The following is a 20532-nucleotide window of genomic DNA, read 5'->3' as shown; positions in this document are numbered from 1 at the left end:
AATCTGTCTCGATACAAACGTACCGCGCCGCGGCTATTGCCCCGTGCTAATCCATACATCAAATGGCATCTGCCAACTCCGCATTTGTAAACATTGCACTGACTGCAAAACCACGTTCGTGATGAACACTAACCTGTTGATGCTACGTACTGATGTGCTTGATGCTAGTACTATAGAGCAATGAGTCGCATGTCAACACAAGCACCGAAGTCAACATTACCTTCCTTCAACTGGGCCAACTGGCGGTGAATCGAAGAAGAACAGTACATACTGACGAAACTAAAATTTGCTCTAACATGGAAATTAAGCCTTTCCAGACACATGTTCACATAACATCTTTTCTTTATTTGTGTGTGAGGAATGTTTCCTGAAAGTTTGTCCATACCTTTTTGTAACATCCTGTATGTTTGTAATATATAAAGGGATAAGGTTGTTACCAAAAATTTCTAAAAGTTCTTGGCCGGTTTACTTCAGATTTCTATAGGACCCCCGAATGAACATTTGGGCGAACATGTCTATACATATATTTTAATATGAGACGTTGGTACCAAACACCTCGAAAAGTACTTGACTGATTTACTTCAAAGTTCTTGGCCGATTTATTTTAAATTTCTACATCGAAATGAAACAATGAAGAAAATTATTGAAAAATTAAATGCCTAACAAACGAAATATATCGTGGTAAACTGACTGTAATTCCTATCGCGACAATACACGTCTTGGAATCGTACCGTCAGACTTTCGTTAAATGAAAGTTCCGCAGCTAGCAATGTACAAACTGCTAAATTCGTACGTCTTTTTAAATAATTAGGGGTCTTTTCACCACTGCTAACTTAAGTTGTACTAAATATTAATAAACATGTGGAATACTCATTCATTAAGCATATTTCGTGTAGAAAATTAAGTGTATTGAAATCCGAAAAGTATGTATCTTACAGTTAGATTTTAGGTACTTTATGCATTACAAATATATTAGTTTTTTGTAATATAAAAATAGGAATTGAAGCATAATCTATGATGTAACTGTTGTTATTAAACTTTTGGTTTGAAATTGGTGCGTATTTGCAAAAGTCAGAACCGGAAGCTTAGAACCTGATTTTTGTGAATGCCACAGGTGAAGACGTATTCATTCGTCGCTTACTGTTGACACCCAGTGATTCCAATATGCCTTTCGATGGAAAGCGATTGCAGTTTCCCATGCAAATGGTTCAAATGGCTCTGAGCACTATGGGACTCAACTGCTGAGGTCATTAGTCCCCTAGAACTTAGAACTAGTTAAACCTAAGGACAACACAAACATCCATGCCCGAGGCAGGATTCGAACCTGCGACTGTAGCGGTCTCGCGGTTCCAGACTGCAGCGCCTTTAACCGCACGGCCATTCGGCCGGCGTTTCCCATGCATCGTGCATTCGCTATGAGTATCAACAAGGCACAGGGCCAATCACTTTGTGTGGCAGATATTAAACATCCCAGACAACACCGGTCACTGCAACTAGTTATTCAATACTATATTTATCTCCATGTTTAGGTTTTATTTTTATCTTCGTTAAAATGAAAACTATGACAATCGGATATTTTTCTGGTATACCGGGTGAATTAGAACTCCACCGACAAACTGTCAGCCGTTGTTCAGGGGTATCTTCTGAGTGTTTTGATATAACGGACCCACAGTCATCGGCGACTCGTTACACGATTGTTGCATTTCGTTTGGACGACAATGGATTGATCGCGATTGAGTTGTTCCACTACCATTTCGGTTTCCGAGCCTCACACCAGTAGACTTTTAATTCCGGGTGCATGTGAAAAGCCTGGTCGATACTCGCATGGTCCTGTTTGCTAGGATTATCGCAGCCGTGGAAGCAGTACGCCAAACTCCTGGAATTCTGATGGTGCCTCGCTATTCACGGAGCACTGAGCACGGTGGTCGAAATTTTGAACAGTAGCAATAAGGGGACACTTCTGCATTTGTTACGTGCTATACCCTACACTTACAGAACAGACTGAACCCGCTGTAATGAAAGTGTGCGCGTGTCGTTGAATGTATGTTGCATTACTGCGTGTTGCTTTTTGTACTCTTTGATTATTGCATACAGCAGGCATTTTCACTGTTGTGAAGGTATTTTCACAAAAACAAGGGTGACTGCGGCAACAAACCGAATACATCATAAATACGTTATTACTCTGTAACGAGGTGCCGGAGACAGTGGGTGCGTTATACCAAAATACTTAAGTCTTCCGGGACAACCTTTGAAAGGTTGTCAGAGGGGTTCTGGTTCAGCCAGTATAGTGATAAATTGAACCACAACGATTTACAACATCAAGCATGTTTTCATAGGATACCTTTTAATGTAGTATGCTAACGTCTTACCTATCGCCTTTCTATAGTAGAAACCATGTTTATTCCATTCAACCAAAATTCAGTGAGCAGTACGTTTGCTTAGTGTTCTTTGCACCACAGCCCAATGTCTGGTGCGTCGGTCTCTTCCGGAAACATTTGCTACTTACGTCTGTCTTCCAACAATTTTTATCTCAAGCGTTTGTGTTTGGCACACTCCCTGAATTGAGGTATTTGCTGAACTCGTTCTTTTCTTTTCTTTTTTCCTTCTTCTTCTACTTGATTTATATATTGTTATCAGTCTGAAGACGTCTCGAGTAGGCTCCTTCTAGTCTGTATCTCTGCCAAATCAGTTCGGGAAAATGAACAGTTACACGTACGTTTTTGAGTGCCTGCTAGGACAAAAGTAAGAGGCCCACCTTAGTACGATGCGGAGGGTTGCTGTCTCAAGTTCTCCTGTCTCAGGCCACATGAGGTTAGCGGCGTTAAGTGTCAAGCATGCTAAACTACGAATAAAGCACCTACATATTGCTCGGATGAGTGGATGTAAGAGTAAACTTACTGCTGAGCAGTTGCGGCTGTAAATGGCAAGCAGGTGAGACGGATTTTAGCGTTTGTCCTTAACAACTGAGTTCAAATCTCGAATTATTTGCTGCACGCGATTTGGGGATTTATTTAGATGGTCTTCAACACTAATGGTCCAATAAATTTGAAACATATGAACTGAAAAATAAGTCGTGAACAAGTGACAGTGAAGGATTCCATATTGCAGAATGATTGGAAGTAATACACAAGTACAACAGGAGCGAAAACAAGGCAAGGTAAATTACTCTGACTTCAGTAAACAAGTGCAAATGAACAGAGTAATCTGTGAATTATGCCGTCACTAGATTATCCTGCTTCTATTTATAGATAGTGAAAAGCGCAAAACGTTAAGGCTCAAGAAATACATTGTAATTGTTGTTCACTACTTCCTTTGGTTACTGAGATAATGGCGAACCCAAAATACACGAATATAATGTTCGGAGTTTTCAGCAGCATACCCTTCAAAAACGCTCATACTTCTGGCTTACATCATGACCGATCAATTAACTTACTGAAATCTGAAACGCTCTTGAAATGTATGATAAAATCGAAAAATACTGAATTAACTTATACTAATTCAGTCTTCATAGATGAGTATGAATTCTATCTATTATATTTTTTAGAAACACGCACAGTTGTGAACGAATGTATCGTACTGAATTGCATCCTCAGCACGATTTCTTGCCTAAGTAGTGTAAACCTAATCCTCTCAACTTTATAAGTAATCACTATTGCAAGAATTCACAGTTGTGTGAATAGTACCTGGAATTAAGAAAGAAACAGCCCTGTTTCTATGTGGCGTGGCGTATTTGGAAGCATAAACTATTGCGCTAGACTAGGACCATTTAAAACAACAAAGTGTATCTGCATTTAAAGCACTCCGCAGTCAACCTAACCCCGACTCGTATGGTACATTTTAATAGTACCGAGCGTTCCTGATAAATTAAACGGGAGCGGGCTCAAACACAAATACGGCCCCTTAGCTATCTCAAGAAATGCTCTAAGCATAAAATAAATAGTGCTCGGACAACGCAGACACTAAGAGCATTGCTTGCGGAAGTCAGGTTACATCTGGCACCAAGCTTCGTTAGTGTGTACACTGCGGAGCAGTGTAAAATATACATTATTAAAATTCTTTGCTGTCCAAAAATAAAAATCGGCCGTAGCACATGAAAATAATTTTGCGTTAGTAGAGCGTTCATTCTCTGTCCCACACCGAGCGGCGGTACCGGCCAGTGTACGCGGCCTCGCGCGGCGCGGAACGATAGGTGAAGGAAACCAACAGAGTCCGGAAGCGTGCAACTCATTCCTGACCTCCAACAACCGGAGGAGACTCTGTTGCCACTTAAGGATAAAGCCTCCAACTCCTTATGAGGGGTGACCGGCTCAGGCCGTGCTAGGCGCAATGCTCTGACCCCCGAGATCGCGACTTTTAATTTGAGAAATACTATAGTACTTAGATAGTCACTGCCCTGAATTACCTACTCTGTTGCGAAATTTCTCCGGCAGTAACATATCGTTCGGGATACTTACATTATTTTTCATAGGCTTGTAACAACACTCCAATCACTACCTAAGGTGAAGTTAACTTGGCCCAAGCATTATGCTAAATTCCATGTATAATTCACACAGAAGTGTAATGCATCAGTACCTCCAGCGGTGGCAACGCCTTTTTGTTTTTTACTGTAAATCGGTTGCTTTCCTACCATATGCTGGTAGCATATCGTCAAAGATAGGAAGGATGCTAAACAGATATAGCATTTGAAGTGTGTTTCGTCCGCCAGCCATTATTAGAGCACTCCTTGGCTCAGTTAAGGATGGTCTAGGGGTGAGGAAGCTTAGACTTTACAGAATCCTTTAACATTGTGGGAAAACATATACAGGGTGAGTCGAGGGAATGGTACATGATTTGAGGACTGACAGTATTAGTGATTATGAACAAAAAAACGTCATACGAACATATGTCCAGTTCTTAACATTTTCAAGGAAACTAATGAGAACAGTCGGAACAAGACAAATGCAACTGACAGTAAAATTAACATTATGATCTGATGTTTTGTTTAATTCCGTACACTTCCTCACAAAAGATGTTCAAAAAGTCCACCTTCAACTGCAATGCATATTCCTGTTCTTGAAGACAGCTGCTGTGTTGCTGATGTGAACTCATTCGTGTAAAATACGAGCGAGAAGTTCCTCCTTTGTATCCACGCTGCGCTTGTAGACTTCACTCTTCAGCTGATCCCACAAACAGTGATCTAATGGAGTAAGATCGGGTGACCTCGGTGGCCAAGAAATGACTCCACGGCGACACTTGCAGGTCTCGTCACCCCAACATACGTAAATGAAGCGTGCATTGAAATGGCCAGTAAAGAAAACACTACGTAGCCTAATGTCGCCTTGGTCGCATTCGCATGTGAGTGCTGGTGAAGAAGAACATGCAACTGAGGCCCGTGATTTTCAAACAGCTGTGTGTCGGATACGGTTAAGAAAAGGCCATATGTTGATATGAAGTTTTTGCCCTTTCTCCTGACTCACCCCTTATAGGCCAGATGATTTGCACCGTTCACAACAGAAGTACTCATCACCACAGCCACACAATTACTACAACCTGAGAAATCTGTAGCAACAGAGCACTGTCTACGCGAGGGACACAAAATGACGTATTATGAGACACAGACAGTTGCTCCACCGTCTCACTGTTGTGGTATGACTCAAGGGAATCGGCTGAAATTAGTGTGGCAGATAATATTATAAAAGGAGACAAGGGCTAGCCTTTAAGTGAAATTTGGAATCCAGTTTTATATTTTTTAAAAATGGTATTTGAATCGGCTGACAGGCACATGCTCCGTAGCAATTCATCGTTCATGCCAGTTTTCACTGCTAGTGTTATGGGGCAGCAACGACGATTTTTTGTACAGGCACTTTTGGATCTCCGTGACATATAAAATGGTCACTGTTCCGCTGAGATTTAGCAAACAGCGTTCTCACCTGTAGATGGTGGGCAGATGGACCGCTGACATACGGTGACAAGATGACTATATGATCCGGCTGCAGTCCCGACACTAATATTATCAGTTAATACGCCAGGAAAATTTGCGTAATCACACTTGTATTGCAACTGGAAGAAACATAGTTTGCATATCATCCTAACTGCACACAGTTATCTTTTTGGTTTAGGAACCACGGTTGAGTATAGTGACGAACATTCTTAATATTTAATTCATAAACTATTGGGATTGTTTGTTTTAAAACTGATACAATTTTTGAGTGGTAACGACTTACCTTCTTGCGGGAGACCTCTCGTACAACAGAGTACTGTGATAAACCGTCTCGCAATGTTGGGAGTGAGACTTGTCGCAAAAGAAATGTGTCAAGTGCCACGGTGGCGATACCGCACAGTTTGACAGTCACAAAACGGTACCCGGACGTTGCCTTGGGGCTCAAATTTAGAAATTTACCAGCTATCTGATCATAAATAGAAAGTTTCGGGTCCGCATAAGCAATCTTGGTTGCTACAATTTCTCACAAGATAACTAATTTACGCGTGCAATCTGTACTGCAGGGAGCGAAAGGCTATTTACAATTTGTACAGAAACCAGATGGCAGTTATAAGAGTCGAGGGGCATGAAAGGGAAGCAGTGGTTGGGAAGGGAGTGAGACAGGGTTGTAGCCTCTCCCCGATGTTGTTCAATCTGTATATTGAGCAAGCAGTAAAAGAAACAAAAGAAAAATTCGGAGTATGTATTAAAATCCATGGAGAAGGAATAAAAACTTTGAGGTTCGCCGATGACATTGTAATTCTGTCAGAGACAGCAAAGGGCTTAGAAAAGCAGTTGAACGGAATGGACAGTGTCTTGAAAGGAGGATATAAGATGAACATCAACAAAAGCAAAACGAGTATCATGGAATGCAGTCGAATTAAGTCGGGTGATGCTGAGGAAATTAATTAGGAAGTGAGACACTTAAAGTAGTAAAGGAGTTTTGCTATTTGGGGAGCAAAATAACTGATGATGCTCGAAGTAGAGAGAATATAAAATGTAGACTGGCAATGGCAAGGAAAGCGTTTCTGAAGAAGAGAAATTTGTTAACATCAAGTATAGATTTAAGTGTCAGGAAGTCGTTTCTGAAAGTATTTGTATGGAGTGTAGCCATGTACGGAAGTGAAACATGGACGATAAATAGTTTGGACAAGAAGAGAATAGAAGCTTTCGAAATGTGGTGCTACAGAAGAATGCTTAAGATTAGATGGGTAGATCACATAACTAATGAGGAGGTATTGAACAGAATTGGGGAGAAGAGGAGTTTGTGGCACAACTTGACTAGAAGAAGGGATCGGTTGGTAGGACATGTTCTGAGGCATCAAGGGATCACCAATTTAGTACTGGAGGGCAGAGTGGAGGGTAAAAATCGTAGAGGGAGACCAAGAGATGAATACACTAAGCAGATTCAGAAGGATGTAGGCTGCAGTACGTACTGCGAAATGAAGAAGCTTGCACAGGATAGAGTAGCATGGAGAGCTGCATCAAACCAGTCTCAGGACTGAAGACCACAACAACAACAATCTGTACTGCGTAATAATCACTTTTATGAAATATTAGGAATATGCACGTTACATAGAGCGTATTACATACTGCTCGTATGACAGTTGAGTGCTCAGAGCTTAGCTCAGTTTACAATAAAAAGAAGTTGCGACCCATGCTCGTTAATGGATGGTGGCACGAGTGGGAAGGGAACCCAATAGTAGTCTGCTACCTGCAAATGAATGGAAGGTGCTGGCCCGCGCTGCTGCTGCTGCCGGAAGGATTGGCGTCCTTGTTTACATACATGGCTCATACGGCGGCGGGCAACCTCCGCTCTTATAAGGCAAGCAGAGGTCAGCCGCCTTAGCGGTTCTCCTTCGGCCGCAGTGTCTCTCAGCTTCAGATTGTTCGACTTTCAGGCTTTGTGAAACCGCTCCGAGACAGCATGTGTGATTTCGTTAGCCACATCAGTAGAAATTCTATAGTTCCATCTAATCGCGATGTAAAGAATGGCACGCCGCGCGCGTAAACACAAAAAGCGATTCGAGATTTCTTCGCAGACTGACGCGACGACGCGTAATGATATAGATAGAGGATGAGTGGTCCCACGGAAGAGTGCTTCCAAACGTGAAAGTAGATCCTAGGAAGCGGGTTAGTTGCCGCATCGCGGGAAAGAAAGAACTTCGTTTGATTTCCTTTCCGCCCATCTCATCTTACATTATTTCCAGTTTCCACGTTCGTGAACAGTGACCTGCTTCGCGCAGTAACGCCGATTCATATGAGCACCCAAAATCAAAATCAGAACTTAATCAGTAACGTCTACAAGTTGATCGCTTGCGTCAAAGAAATTTCGTATCCTACTCCATACAGATGATAAGTCGACGCATAACCAGGAATATCTTCCTTTGGCAAATTGTTATTTTGAGTCTGGAGCTATCCGCGTGCCGGTCTAACGCAGGACTGGCAAGCAGCTCAGAAATTTGAACACAACCTAACTGAAACAGGTATACCACTTATTCGATTGACATCGGTGTCTCTCTTCAATAGACTCTTATCTTTTAAGCTACGCAGCTCTTTCATGAAGCTCACATGAGGTTTGAACAAAGAAGTGACGAGTCTCTATCCTCCTCATTTGGGAGCTACGTTCCTATGAGAATGTCGATTTCGTAAGCTGTCAAGGTCTGTAAGTATGAAATCTACATCCAGACTCCGCAGGCAGTCTTACAGCGCATGATGGAGGGTACTTCGTGTACCAGTCACTCTCCCTTTCCTGTTCGAGTCGGAAGTGATGCACGAAAAATTGTTGGTTAAGCCTTCATATGAGCTCGAATTTTACCGTCATAATGTTTTCGGGAGGAGGGTGCAATATGTTGGTCGACTATTGAAGTAACGTACACTCTCTGAATTTTAACAGTAAAACACACCGTGATGCACAACTCTTCCCATGTGACTGCCACCGGAAATAGATGAGCATCTCTATGACGCTTTCGCGCTTACTAAATGAACCCGTGACGAAACGCGCTGCTCTTCTTCGAATTTTCTCTATTTTCTCTTATAAGTTCCACCTAGTAGAGGGTACCGGAGTGAGAAACAGTACTCGAGTATCGGTCGAAAGAGTGTTTTGTTACCTACTTCCTTTGCGGATGGACTAAACTTCGTGAGAATTCTTCCAATGAATCTCAGAATGGCATCTGGCTTTCCTGCTATTAGTTTAAAACGGTCGTTCCACCTACATTTTGTGACACAGTGACCCACTAATGTTGAAAAGCAACCATTCTGCTTGTTCTGGAGTAGCGTAGGAAGGAAGTGTGTACCAGATGGCGAAGTTTTTGAGTGTAACTGCGCTGAGTGGTCGCTGCTAACGAAAGTGACCTCCGCGGCCAGAAGGCTACGGCTCCCGGAAGCGAGACAAGCTTTCTCAGCGTCTACGGCTCTGCGCGCACCGCCACCGGCTCCACGGCTTCCGCTGCTCTCGCTTGCTGCCATACGTACACATTTGGGAAATAACCAATGTGGAGAAAGGTACCCATCGCGAAAATGCAAGTATTACTACCATTCTATAAAGTCACAGCTTGTGATATAGTTTCAGCTTTTTTATTACGTTGCTATCTACTTAACAGCATATTTATTTAAGAATTAATTTTCCACACGAATTTCACTGCATCAGGTAGGCCTGAAAGCGCGATCCGTTGTTCACGTTCGAATGCTAGCGGTGCGCTTTTGACCTGCTAAGCTGTCAACGCCAGATGGCCCACAGAAAACGCCAGAACCCAACACACTCCCCATCACACATGTTTGAGTATAAAGAAAAATTTTAATGATAGTTTACCATACCACTACTGAAGAAAAAACGTAGTGCCTGAATTCAAAATTCACATCACTATTAGATTATTTTCGTCGTGAAATATTTCTCTTCTAAAATCTACTGCCCATCAGCTTATATGTGGAGACTTCAGCGAATTTCCGTCGTGTAGGAACAGAACCATTGGTAGAACGTTCCAAGTGTTGTTTACGAAGACTTGGTGACTGTGTTATAAAATAGTGTCATGTATTTGTGTCACTTTTAATTGTAGTGAAGCATCTAATAAAAGTTACATGGCGTGCCATAATAACGTGTAAAGAATTTTCTGAAGTCTCCTCGTATGTTTCCAGAATGAATTTTCACTCTTCAGAGTAGTGTACGCTGATTTGAAACTTCCTAGCAGATTCAAACTGGGTACTACACCGGGACACGAACCTGGTACCTTTCTAGGGTAAGTTTGTTTACCGACTGCGCGCTCCCGGCCCGACTCACTACACGCCCCCACAGCCACATGTCCCCCAGTACGTCTCTTATAGGTATACATCCTGAGACAGGAGAAGAAATATGGGGAAACTATTTGAGAAGTTAAAATGTTTAAATGTCCAATAACTCTATTAGTTGGGTCGGTGACGAAGGATGTTAGAGATTTTTCTTTCTACTTTGGCAGAAAGATAGGTGACAGCTTACAGTACTAATTGAAGGCACCCTTTTTCACTTAGACCTCTCAATCATTTCATAACTCGTTTCAGCTTTTTAAAGTCATTGTTGAGTGCTTAACTAGCACGAGGTTCCATACGCATGGAAATGGTAGCGTATTCATAACATGTGCATCCCTTCGTTTTGGTTTGCAAATTGAACTGTTGTAGTTAAACACTCGACAATGGTTTGAAACGTCGAAACTAGTTATAGAACGAAGAAAATGTCTAAATACGTATAGTCTAAGTTGGGAACATGCTGCCGTCATTTAATCAATTTGTGGACGATGTGCCATTCTGAAGAAGAAGCTTGTTGTACCCATTCGCAGTACATCTCTTATCTAACTTCGTAGCATCGTCCTGTTTTACACTCGGAAATTTTTCGTATTGTCTTTAGGAATGAACGTTTAAGGTTTCACTGATGACGTTGCTTCTGCCATATTAAACTACATTCGTGCAAGAAAAATTCGTCGACACGTACGATTTCATCGCCAGAATGTACAGACTTCGGACGACAATCGATGAAATTAAAATCTGTTTTCTTCGATCGAAATGGCCGACGTTCTCACATACGAAATATGGGCAATGAGAAACTGTTAGGTTTAATCCAAGAAAGAAGGAATTTCTGGCATCCTGACGATGAAAAATATCATAAGCGAGATATAGCTCGGAATCTATGGACTGATATCGCAGCTTCATTGGAAACCACAAGTAGGTAAAATCTTTATCGAAATTTTTAGGGGTAAATTATTACCCTCAAATAATTATTTTTCATGTGAGAAGTGTGGCGTATCTTAAGTTTAATGTCACTGTAGTGGATCTTTTTGGGTTTGTGGTAATGGCCAGTTTACCTTTTTATGAATTGTTACTGCTGCTATCGGAAATTGTAGGCCTAAATTATAACTTCAACAAATAATTTTTTCAAATGACAAGGGTGGCGTATCTTGAGCTCAAAGTTGCTCCAGTAGATCTTTTCTGGGTTGTGGTACGTAGGTAACCAGTTTAGCTGACTACGAATTGTTAGTGCTGCTTACTGGTGTGTCTGAGCGAGTAGGATGATGATTCTGTTATATGAAGTGGTTTTCAAATGTGGAGTACCGGCATGTGCTTCCACTTTTCAATGGTTTAGATGCTCAGAGTATTTTAATGTAAAAGTTATGCATGTCTGCCACAGATATACTGTATGACAGTCATTAAAATTTATCTTACAGATGCCTGGTTTTCTGAATTTATTTGAAGTTGTACAGGGTGTTTGTACTCTTGTTTTTCAATGTTAACACGAATCGCGTCGAGAACGTAATATAACGTTTCTCTCTTCATCTCATATATCCGTAAAACTTGTCCGGTTATCCCAGTAACTGACAAAAGAGTGTGCGGTACTCGCCACGTTCTTTTCGCGACAGATATAACTCAATCACGTGCATTCTGCCTCTTTTTAGTAGCAAAAGCCGAAGTGTAGCACACGCCTCCAGAGAGGTGTCGTGTCATCCACCTCCGTTAAGGATGTTAAAATAAATTCTAAACTACATGACTAATAGATTCTAACTTAACCTAACCTCCTTGACGCCGCCAAAGTCTAAGGAAGTGACAAGCAGTCGGCTGATGTAATCGGTCGGTCTCTGACGATGGCGTCTGGCGACCGTTGTAGGTGCCACCGTGAACGCAGCCTTAGGGAAGGAAAACTAGTTTGGTCGACAGACTGCACGCAAGTATCGTGTGTAGATTTCCGAAGCTCTCTGCAAGTAAGGACATAAGACACAGCTGGCAACAGGGTGGGGACGATAACGACGTTATCCTTCTTTGTGCTCCTCGAGATGGCTGCATTTTACGTCGACTCCTAGTTTTATCCCATAGGCATTTTTCAGTCGACAGTCGCCTATTAGTTTACAAACACAAAAAGTGCACTGAACAAATATTCTCCACATTTATCTAGACGAGACCGGGACCAATGAGATACACCGGCACATTGCTTACGTCACGGCACGTGACATTACAAGTCCAACGAGTTGCAGTGCGCGTCTTCAGTGGGGATCAAGCTACTATTTGAGACCACTTTAATATATCCTAGCTGCACGTTTAAATAGACTCACGCTCTCGATAACATGTGCTAAAGGTAAAAAATTTATTGGCTACCATTTCATTGGCATACTGATTTCCCACCTGACCCTAGACTTAAATGAATGTCGGGCACGGCAACTAATGTGACGTCACAAGTCCGTTGCGGGACCCGTATTGCTCTTGGGGCCCGGACGAGACTCTTGTGACGGCTCGGGAAGGCCAACGGCAAATTTTCTGTTCCAGAGCGCAGCACGCAAGCTAGAGATTTAGGCACTGACTTCAATACACACTGGCCAAGGGTTGCATTCCTCTGTCTCGATTTCTGGATCTGAAATAAGAAACTTATAGAAGGAACCTCCGCTTTTTTAGCTATTAGAATTTTAAGCAAAGAGTGCTGGTATATTCGGACTACTTCTTTTTTTACAATTCCTTGGCTTAGAAATAATGTTAAGCTTCACTTTCTCAGATAAAATATCTCGTGAAATCTAAATTCAGACTTCCATGTAGGTGTAAGTGCTTTCCAAAATTTTGAGGGACAAATGAAACAGAGGGTTTTAATTTAGTGTAACAAATAGCGGTGAAAGAAGTTAGCAGTAGAGTAACGTAAGATGGGAACAGGTTGTTGATGCTGTCGCAGGCCGATAAGTGACTTCTGAGCCAGCCTCGCAGCTCGCCTGTATACATAATCATATCCCTACTCTCGCTGATGGCAACAAAAAACCAAAATTATTTTCTTTACTAAATAAAAAGATTGCAAAACATTTCAAAAATAAAAAAGGTAATACATGCATGTTTTGCAGCAAAAACATACACAAGACTTGATAAACTAAAGAACAGTGGAAAAACACAAAAGTCTGTCTGATATTTGCACTCCAGTCAGTATATAATTAAAAGTAGTAACATAAAATAACAGCACCACGTTAGATATTTTCTGCTCTATCGACGAGGCGCTCTCATGGGTGAAGCGATATTTCCTGGCATACTTGTAACATAGTGTATTTTAGTCTGCCTTGTTTGGAAACTGTGCGTTATGCACCTTCGCTTCAAAGTTGCTCACAAATGTTCTGTAAAGTATAGGTCGGATGTTTGTAATGGTATTTAAGGCTGGTTGGGAATACTCGCTGTCAACCATTAGTTGTTAATTACAACCGTAGGTTTTGGTTAATTGTCATACTGTAGTACGTAATGTGTTGGCATTACTAACTTTTATGTTACCCGATTTTTTATGTTTTCTTATCTACAATGTCAGCGATAAATTTGATTTTACAGCACCTTATGATGAAATACACCCCAAAATCATTAGTGACTAACATCTAGTTTTCATCTGAGAAGTAGTATTGTTCCCACCTTACTGTTCGTATTCTGCTCACTGGGTGCCACCAACCCCAAAAATTTTTATTTCGGTCTCATCGTATCATTTTATATTATTCTATAATTCTTCGGTCCGCGTTAGAAGCGCTCACCTAAGGGGTTTTCTTCACCTCTTTCTCCCCCATCGGTCTCCTCCTTCAGCCTATCCTCTTTTCGTTTCTTCTGTATTTAAGCTTTTAGATAATTTACTGAGCCATAGAATTGGTTTTCTGTCAGCCTCCTATTTCCCTGAAAGAAAGATGCCCAAGTATCATACTAAGACTAATTTTTGTCATAGTAGAGTGCTTTATCTTTCGGGATCCCCTCTCATTATCGGCTTCTTGACGGAGTGGATGTGTTATTCTAGCCATGTAACTTGCTTGCTGGTAAACACTGTGTTTTTCAACGATATATGGAATTGGTAACTGGGTGAATGAAGTGTTAAAATAAGAAAGGGATATAATTCGCCAATTTCGCGCCCGAGTTAGGTCAGTTTTCGTAACAGTAATCTTCTTCGTGCTTTAGTTTCATTTTTCATGCATCTCCCAGTAATGCAGAAAAAGAATTGTTACGTAATGCAAACCGAGAATAGTACATTAGACATTGATTAAATGCAAATATGTTCGTACCAATGACTCATTGTACAGTTGTCTCAGCACTCTCTGTAGCTCGATTGAATGCAATACTCATGCTGCAAATCTTATCTATGACGGCGGCAGCCCGCTGAATCAGTGGAAGAAGCGAATGGCGAATACTGTTTGTAATATCTATTCTTTTAAACAACAGCGGAAGCTGCTGGAGGAATTCTTCATTGCGTTGCCCTAAATCTGCCTGTCAGCGGTGCAAGTAGTTGTACTCGTCTTTCAACAAACGCAAACGCTCGAAATTATAGTTCCAACAAACCCACAGATCTCTGTTCTACCCTTCCAAATTCAGGCACTTCAAAGACATTCTGTGTACAATGAGAGGCTTGTTTGCTGAAAACGTCCGCTGTAAAATGAAAGTGATCAAAAAGACAATATGAGATTCAATATTCTTTGAGTCAGGTTATATCTCATAATAGATCTAAACTGGCGTCACGTATGTGTATTGTATGTTCTAACTTTGTTCCAAGAACTGTCATCCAGTGTTATAAATACATCAGGTAGCAAATTTGTTCAAAGATTCGTGGAATTAAGGTAAAAATAATTTTCTTTCTAAAATATGACTACGCTGGAACATGATGCTGCGATGAGAAATCGCAGTTGAAGCAGAACGATAGTTAAGTTAACTAAGATCGCGGGTTAGAGACAATTAAAACTATATTAACATGCCTTAGTTTCATAACAATATTTTGTGGCAAGTATGTACGATTCGATATCTTCTGCGATAGGACTTTGTAACAGATCATGCTCAAATAGAAAGCCAAAAGTAAGGGATAGCATGATGAACTTTTGTTTCGTTAAAAGCGTAGACAATCTGTACCCACAGAATCGCAATTTAATTTAAATATTTGTCCACCTATACAGATGGCACTCCAGTATGTTTCGTTCAGAAACAAACTGATGTAGAGCAACGTACAAAGACCGTGTGCTCATGTTGGAAGCCGATTACCTGGCATGATTTCTCTGAAGCGATTGTAGAGTATCATCAGTAGCGCGTAATTGATTAAATACCATGGACAAAGAAATGCGCTAATATGTATCACTAAAGTGCACTAGATGGGTGCTTACGTTATAAAAGGGGGGTGGAGGAGAGACAAAGATCGACTCTGTGGCGGTTGAGCCCACGTTAATTTCTAGAAGAACACCCTATAGGAAGAAGAATGACTAAATTCATTAGAAAGAGATACTCGTATGAGAAAAAGGGAGAACTTGCAGAAAACGAAGAAAGTAAAGAATAAAAACGGCGATGAGAGGAGAAGCACAAGGAAGAAGAAGAAATTACAGGTAATTTTAAGCAGACTTGTGAAACACGAGAGGCCTTTGATGCTGTCAAGGAAATAACTTAGAAGAGTGCACTAACAGATAAAAAACGAAATTGACAGAAAACTTGGTAATGAAAGGAATGCAAGAGGTGATACGAAACAGAAAAACAAAAGGGAGCCTAGAACACAACGAAACACTTGGACCACACGAAAACACTCCAAACGCACTGCACCGCGAGGATATGCTGTAGCTAGTAGAAGTACAAACAAATTAATGAGTTACGTGAGACCAAATAACGCATGTATGATGCAGAATTGACAGAAAATGTCTACCAATGTTGCACTAATGTGCACAGTAACATACCTGCAGCTGTAACAAAACTTAAAAGTGAGTTGTATTTTTCTTAAAGTTACCCAACAACAAAGACATAGTATAATGTATAATGTTGAAGGATCTAATAGGTAACACCGGTACTTCTACATCTGCCAGAAAACATGGCTTTAAAGCCAGTGCGATCAGTTTAGTAAGTAGAAAAAAATTCGACTTATAAACCGAAATCCACTTCTCTTGTAACAGAGGTGGCCTGATATCGATAGTCTGTCTAACTAAACAGTGCAGAAAATTATTTTGTAGTTGGTACCGTAACTGAAGCCTTCTGCAATGGTGCAGTGGTATTGAAACAAATTCAAATACTTCAACCTAGTGGCTTATATTTCCAAATATATCCAAAATGATCATTATTTCTAGATATAGAATTTTATTGTTACTACAGGATCAATTGAATCGGAAATATCGGTGTTCAGATTCAATTACGGAAATGTTCTTCTCTTTTCTTTTCTTTCATGCCTAAAAAGAAATGCTTTTTAAGACTCTTATCTCATTTACAGACTTATCTAGGGCAGCCTCAGATAGCTATCTTGGGCTTTGCGAGAGACGAAGACGTAGGGTCAGGTTAAATAGTTCTCTCACGTGCGTGTACTGTCTAACAAATATTACGTTCAGACTTCTAGGGCACTTTCATGATATACGAATTCCTAACAATAGCGCCAGTTCTCATGGAAACTCACAACAGTTGGCAGCACTAGCTGCAGACCACGTGATGTCTTGATACGAGGCCAAGAGTTTCATTTGAGATGGCGAACGCCGTCGTTGAGGTAGTGCGCAGGTGCGATGAAGCTAAAGAGTCTCTCACACTAGGTAGGTGCACAGAAGAAATAAAGAGACTTACTCTCTGCTCGGTGTGGGTTTCATGTTTGTGCTTGTTAATAGCCGCAACTGCGACCTAACTCTCAGAAGAATACTCGAAGAAATACAAGAAAAATGCATTGAACATTCAATGTGTGTCAACGATACTTGTGTTATTTTGGGAACAAAAGTTCACATCACGAACCTTTGTGTGTCTGCGGCCTGAGAAAATTATAGTTTCCAGTAAAATTAAAGTGAATTGACAACTAGAACTGTACACTTTCGCAAATCGGCGCTTTTCGTTGTGTCTAACTAACATATTGCAATAAATCTTAATACAGAAAGTGTTCTACTGTTTTTTCACTTTAATCATATTGATAAGAATTTTCTGATTTTCAAATTGGCTGTGATACCATAGAGTCATTATAACTGTTTTCAGTTGTAAATTATGAGTCTTTCAATTGTTTCAGTAACACTTTGGTCGCTATAAGCATTGGAGATAGCCCTACGATATCTTAGATATATATAATAAAAAATACAGCAGATATTCGCCCCTCTCCGCGGAATGCTCTTCAGTGGCTTCACACTTCCTTGTAGCTAGTACACTCTTCCAGCAACAAATTTAAAAGCAGTTTCGGTAATTCATAACTGCTAACTTACGGTCTACAGTACTGCTACCGTATGCAGTCACAAATAAAACGTAGAAGAAATTTCTCATCAGGAGAGTAAAACAGAATTTCTCAGATCATGGAACGATTAACCACAAAGCCCAGTAGTGTCACTCTTCACACTTGATGAACTCGTCATGTACTGAAACATTCATCTGTCCCATGTATCCAGTGTGTTTTTTGGATAGTTTGTCACGCAAGTGTGCTTTTCACTCAGTATCTATCAAACTATATTAAGAATTCCTTGTAATTATATTACTACTCTTTCCCTTTTTCGTGGCTGCAGCTGCATTTGTAATTATTTTTGCCGTAGCATTTTCTAACTTCAGTAAAATACGCACAGAAAATTGTTAAACGAAGTTATTACATCCACAGTAGTTGTTCCACCTTCTGCTTATAATTAACGTTGCTATTTCCTCTTTATGTCCTAATGTTCACCAATGCGAATAATGGATCAGCTGCAGATTTTCGATTCAGATGTGAAGACCAATTGTCTGATTGATCTTTTCACAAGAACGTTTCGCCTCAACAGTTCCGTGTAACCGATGGATAAGCATTTTTTTAAGTTGATGTGCTTTACAGTTTTTTCTTTTCGGAAAGACATCATCCAGCATTTAGTCAACCATCGGTCACTTCAGATCACGGCCGACAATACTTAAATTTAAATATAATTTGGATTTGCTTGCACACACTCACTTTCTTGGCGATAAATAACCGTTTGGAAAACTGCAGAGTTGCATACGTGCCAAAACTTCTCGTTTCTTACTATGAAATGAGTGGACGACGCTCTAAATTTCAATAAATATCAATAGACAGTTATTTAAATTATTTTCACTTATAACGTTGTGTTAGCGACGCAGTGTCATACAACATGTCATAACATTGTCAGAACCTACTAACAGTAAAAATTAAAAACAACACATTTAACAACGAAATTCTAAAATCAAAAAATAACAAAAAAAGAGTCTCTGTAGCTCCATTGTCAGACGTTAAGACCACGCGAAGCTGGATAGTCACCGTGTCATCCTCAGTTACGGTATTGTTCTCCCTGCTATTGTCAACTTTCCGATCGTTGAAACCTGTAGTTCTTCAAGTAGCTTCTCAACTGGCCACACGAGGCTGAGTGCATTCTGTTCTTCTTCCCACTAAGGACAAATCATTGATAGTATCAGGAACTGAACCAAGATCCTCTGATGGCAAAAAGACTCGCTGATTGCTCATTTATAATGGTGTACAATAATAATAATAATTAAAGACCACAAGAATTTGCTTCAGTTAACAAATTTTAACAAAAGACAGGAATAGGATATGGTGTTAGTCTTGATAAATATTAGTAGGAACCATCTCGGCATTCGCCTAGAATGATTTGGGATCTTGAATAGCAGGACAGCACAAAAGAAGGCAGTAAACAAAATCACTGCCCGATTGATCAGCTCGGTCAATGCCTCTCCCTAATACAACCACCAACTCAGAGAGCTAGAAAAGGCAATGAAGGCTGGCGCAAATTAAGTTATAAACTCCTTCGAGCCATTCAGCCTACGGACGGGGAAGGTACTACGATTGTTCTATTCACGTCCCCTTCACGATATCTGTTTTAAATGTAGTTGTAAAACTGACGAGTACGGCATAGTCAGCCGGCTGGTGTGACCGAGCTGTTCTAGGCGCTTCAATCTGGAACCGCGCGACCGCTACGGTCGCAGGTTCGAATCCTGCCTCGGGCATGGATGTGTGTGATGTCCTTAGGTTAGTTAGGTTTCAGTAGTTTTAAGTTCTAGGGGACTGATGACCTCAGATGTTAAGTCCAATAGTGCTCAGAACCATTTGAATTTGAACGGCATAGTCTTGCGTTTATGTTGCTGGCGCGAGAGGGAGAAACATAGTGCGACTATGTAAAAGGACGAGCGTGTTTCGCCTCCCTGCTAATGATCGTATGCCGATTTCTGGCGAGAAAATCAGCTGAGTTGCAATCAGAAATTTCTTCCGTTCCTTGAAACAGTGTACGAGTACTATGGCACAACGTGGATGCGAATTACAGGTCTGCGATATTGCTTTATCTTCCATCTTTATTAAGCCACCAACTGCTCAAAGACTCATTAACAATTCTGACAAACACTCTCAGCAGAACAATTTATGCATGCGGTAAGTATTCTGCTCGCGTTCATACATTGAAAACATGTGTTGAGTGTCTGTGTGCAGCTCTTCCGAATGCAGGAGCGTATTGAGTTTCCTGAGAATAACAGTAGTCTCCACATAGCTCCGTGTGGTTCTGATATCAGTCAAAGAGTCTGACGCAGGAGTCGAATCTGTTGCAGACCTCTCGGAGTGCCAGCTGATGCAGGTGCCCGATGCTGTGTACCACCTCATGAGGCACACGGCGCTCAAGGGCTGCAACCTGTCTAGCAACGTCATTACCAAGCTGCCGCCCAAATTCGCCGTCAAATTCTCGTTGATCACAGGTAAGCAGCCTTGGTCGCAACAAATCGGTCTATTTAACTCTCTTCTTGCGGGTGCTGTGTCCTCACTTGCTTTTCTTTTGTGTGTACCTCTTATTTACTGTGTGATGAGCACGCTGACTGTCTTTTTATAAATTAAACACAAACTTGTACTTATGGCTTCAAAAAAAATCACGTTTGTTATTTCTTTTGGTACCCTCTTTTACCCAGAGTCGGCGGTTATTTCAAAAGTTGGAGATTTACACTTTGCATCTTCGAAAAAGAAGGAAGGAAGGGAGAAAGTTTAGGGTTTAGACAACGAGGTCGTTAGAGACGGATCACAATCTAGGATTGTTTCAAGTATGGGGAAGGAAATCGGCCGTGGCCTTTCAAAGGAACCATCCCGGTATTTGACTGGAGCGATTTAGGGTACTCACGGAAAACCTAAATCAGGTTTCTCGGACGCGGATCTGAACCGTCGTCCCCCAAATACA

At 41.0% G+C, this 20532-nt stretch overlaps 1 protein-coding gene across 2 annotated transcripts in view; it reads left to right on the top strand.

Moving 5' to 3' along the window:
• The window catches only part of LOC126470043 (leucine-rich repeat-containing protein 20-like), a 39081-nt gene that overhangs the window by 9387 nt on the left and 9162 nt on the right, over positions 1-20532 (top strand). The window contains exons 1-2 of one of the 2 annotated variants that reach the window (XM_050097540.1): positions 16870-16950; positions 19919-20062. In XM_050097540.1, coding sequence (XP_049953497.1) covers positions 16887-16950; positions 19919-20062 — 208 coding nt within the window. In that variant the 5' untranslated portion in view covers positions 16870-16886. Of the gene's footprint in view, positions 1-16869; positions 16951-19918; positions 20063-20532 lie in introns of those variants that run through there. The other variant, XM_050097539.1, reaches the window with a different exon arrangement.

The sequence above is a fragment of the Schistocerca serialis genome, chromosome 3, assembly GCF_023864345.2.
Source record: "Schistocerca serialis cubense isolate TAMUIC-IGC-003099 chromosome 3, iqSchSeri2.2, whole genome shotgun sequence".
Classification (NCBI taxonomy): domain Eukaryota; kingdom Metazoa; phylum Arthropoda; class Insecta; order Orthoptera; family Acrididae; genus Schistocerca; species Schistocerca serialis.
Note: the sequence above shows the minus strand (reverse complement) of the source record. Positions and strands in the feature narration are given on the sequence as shown.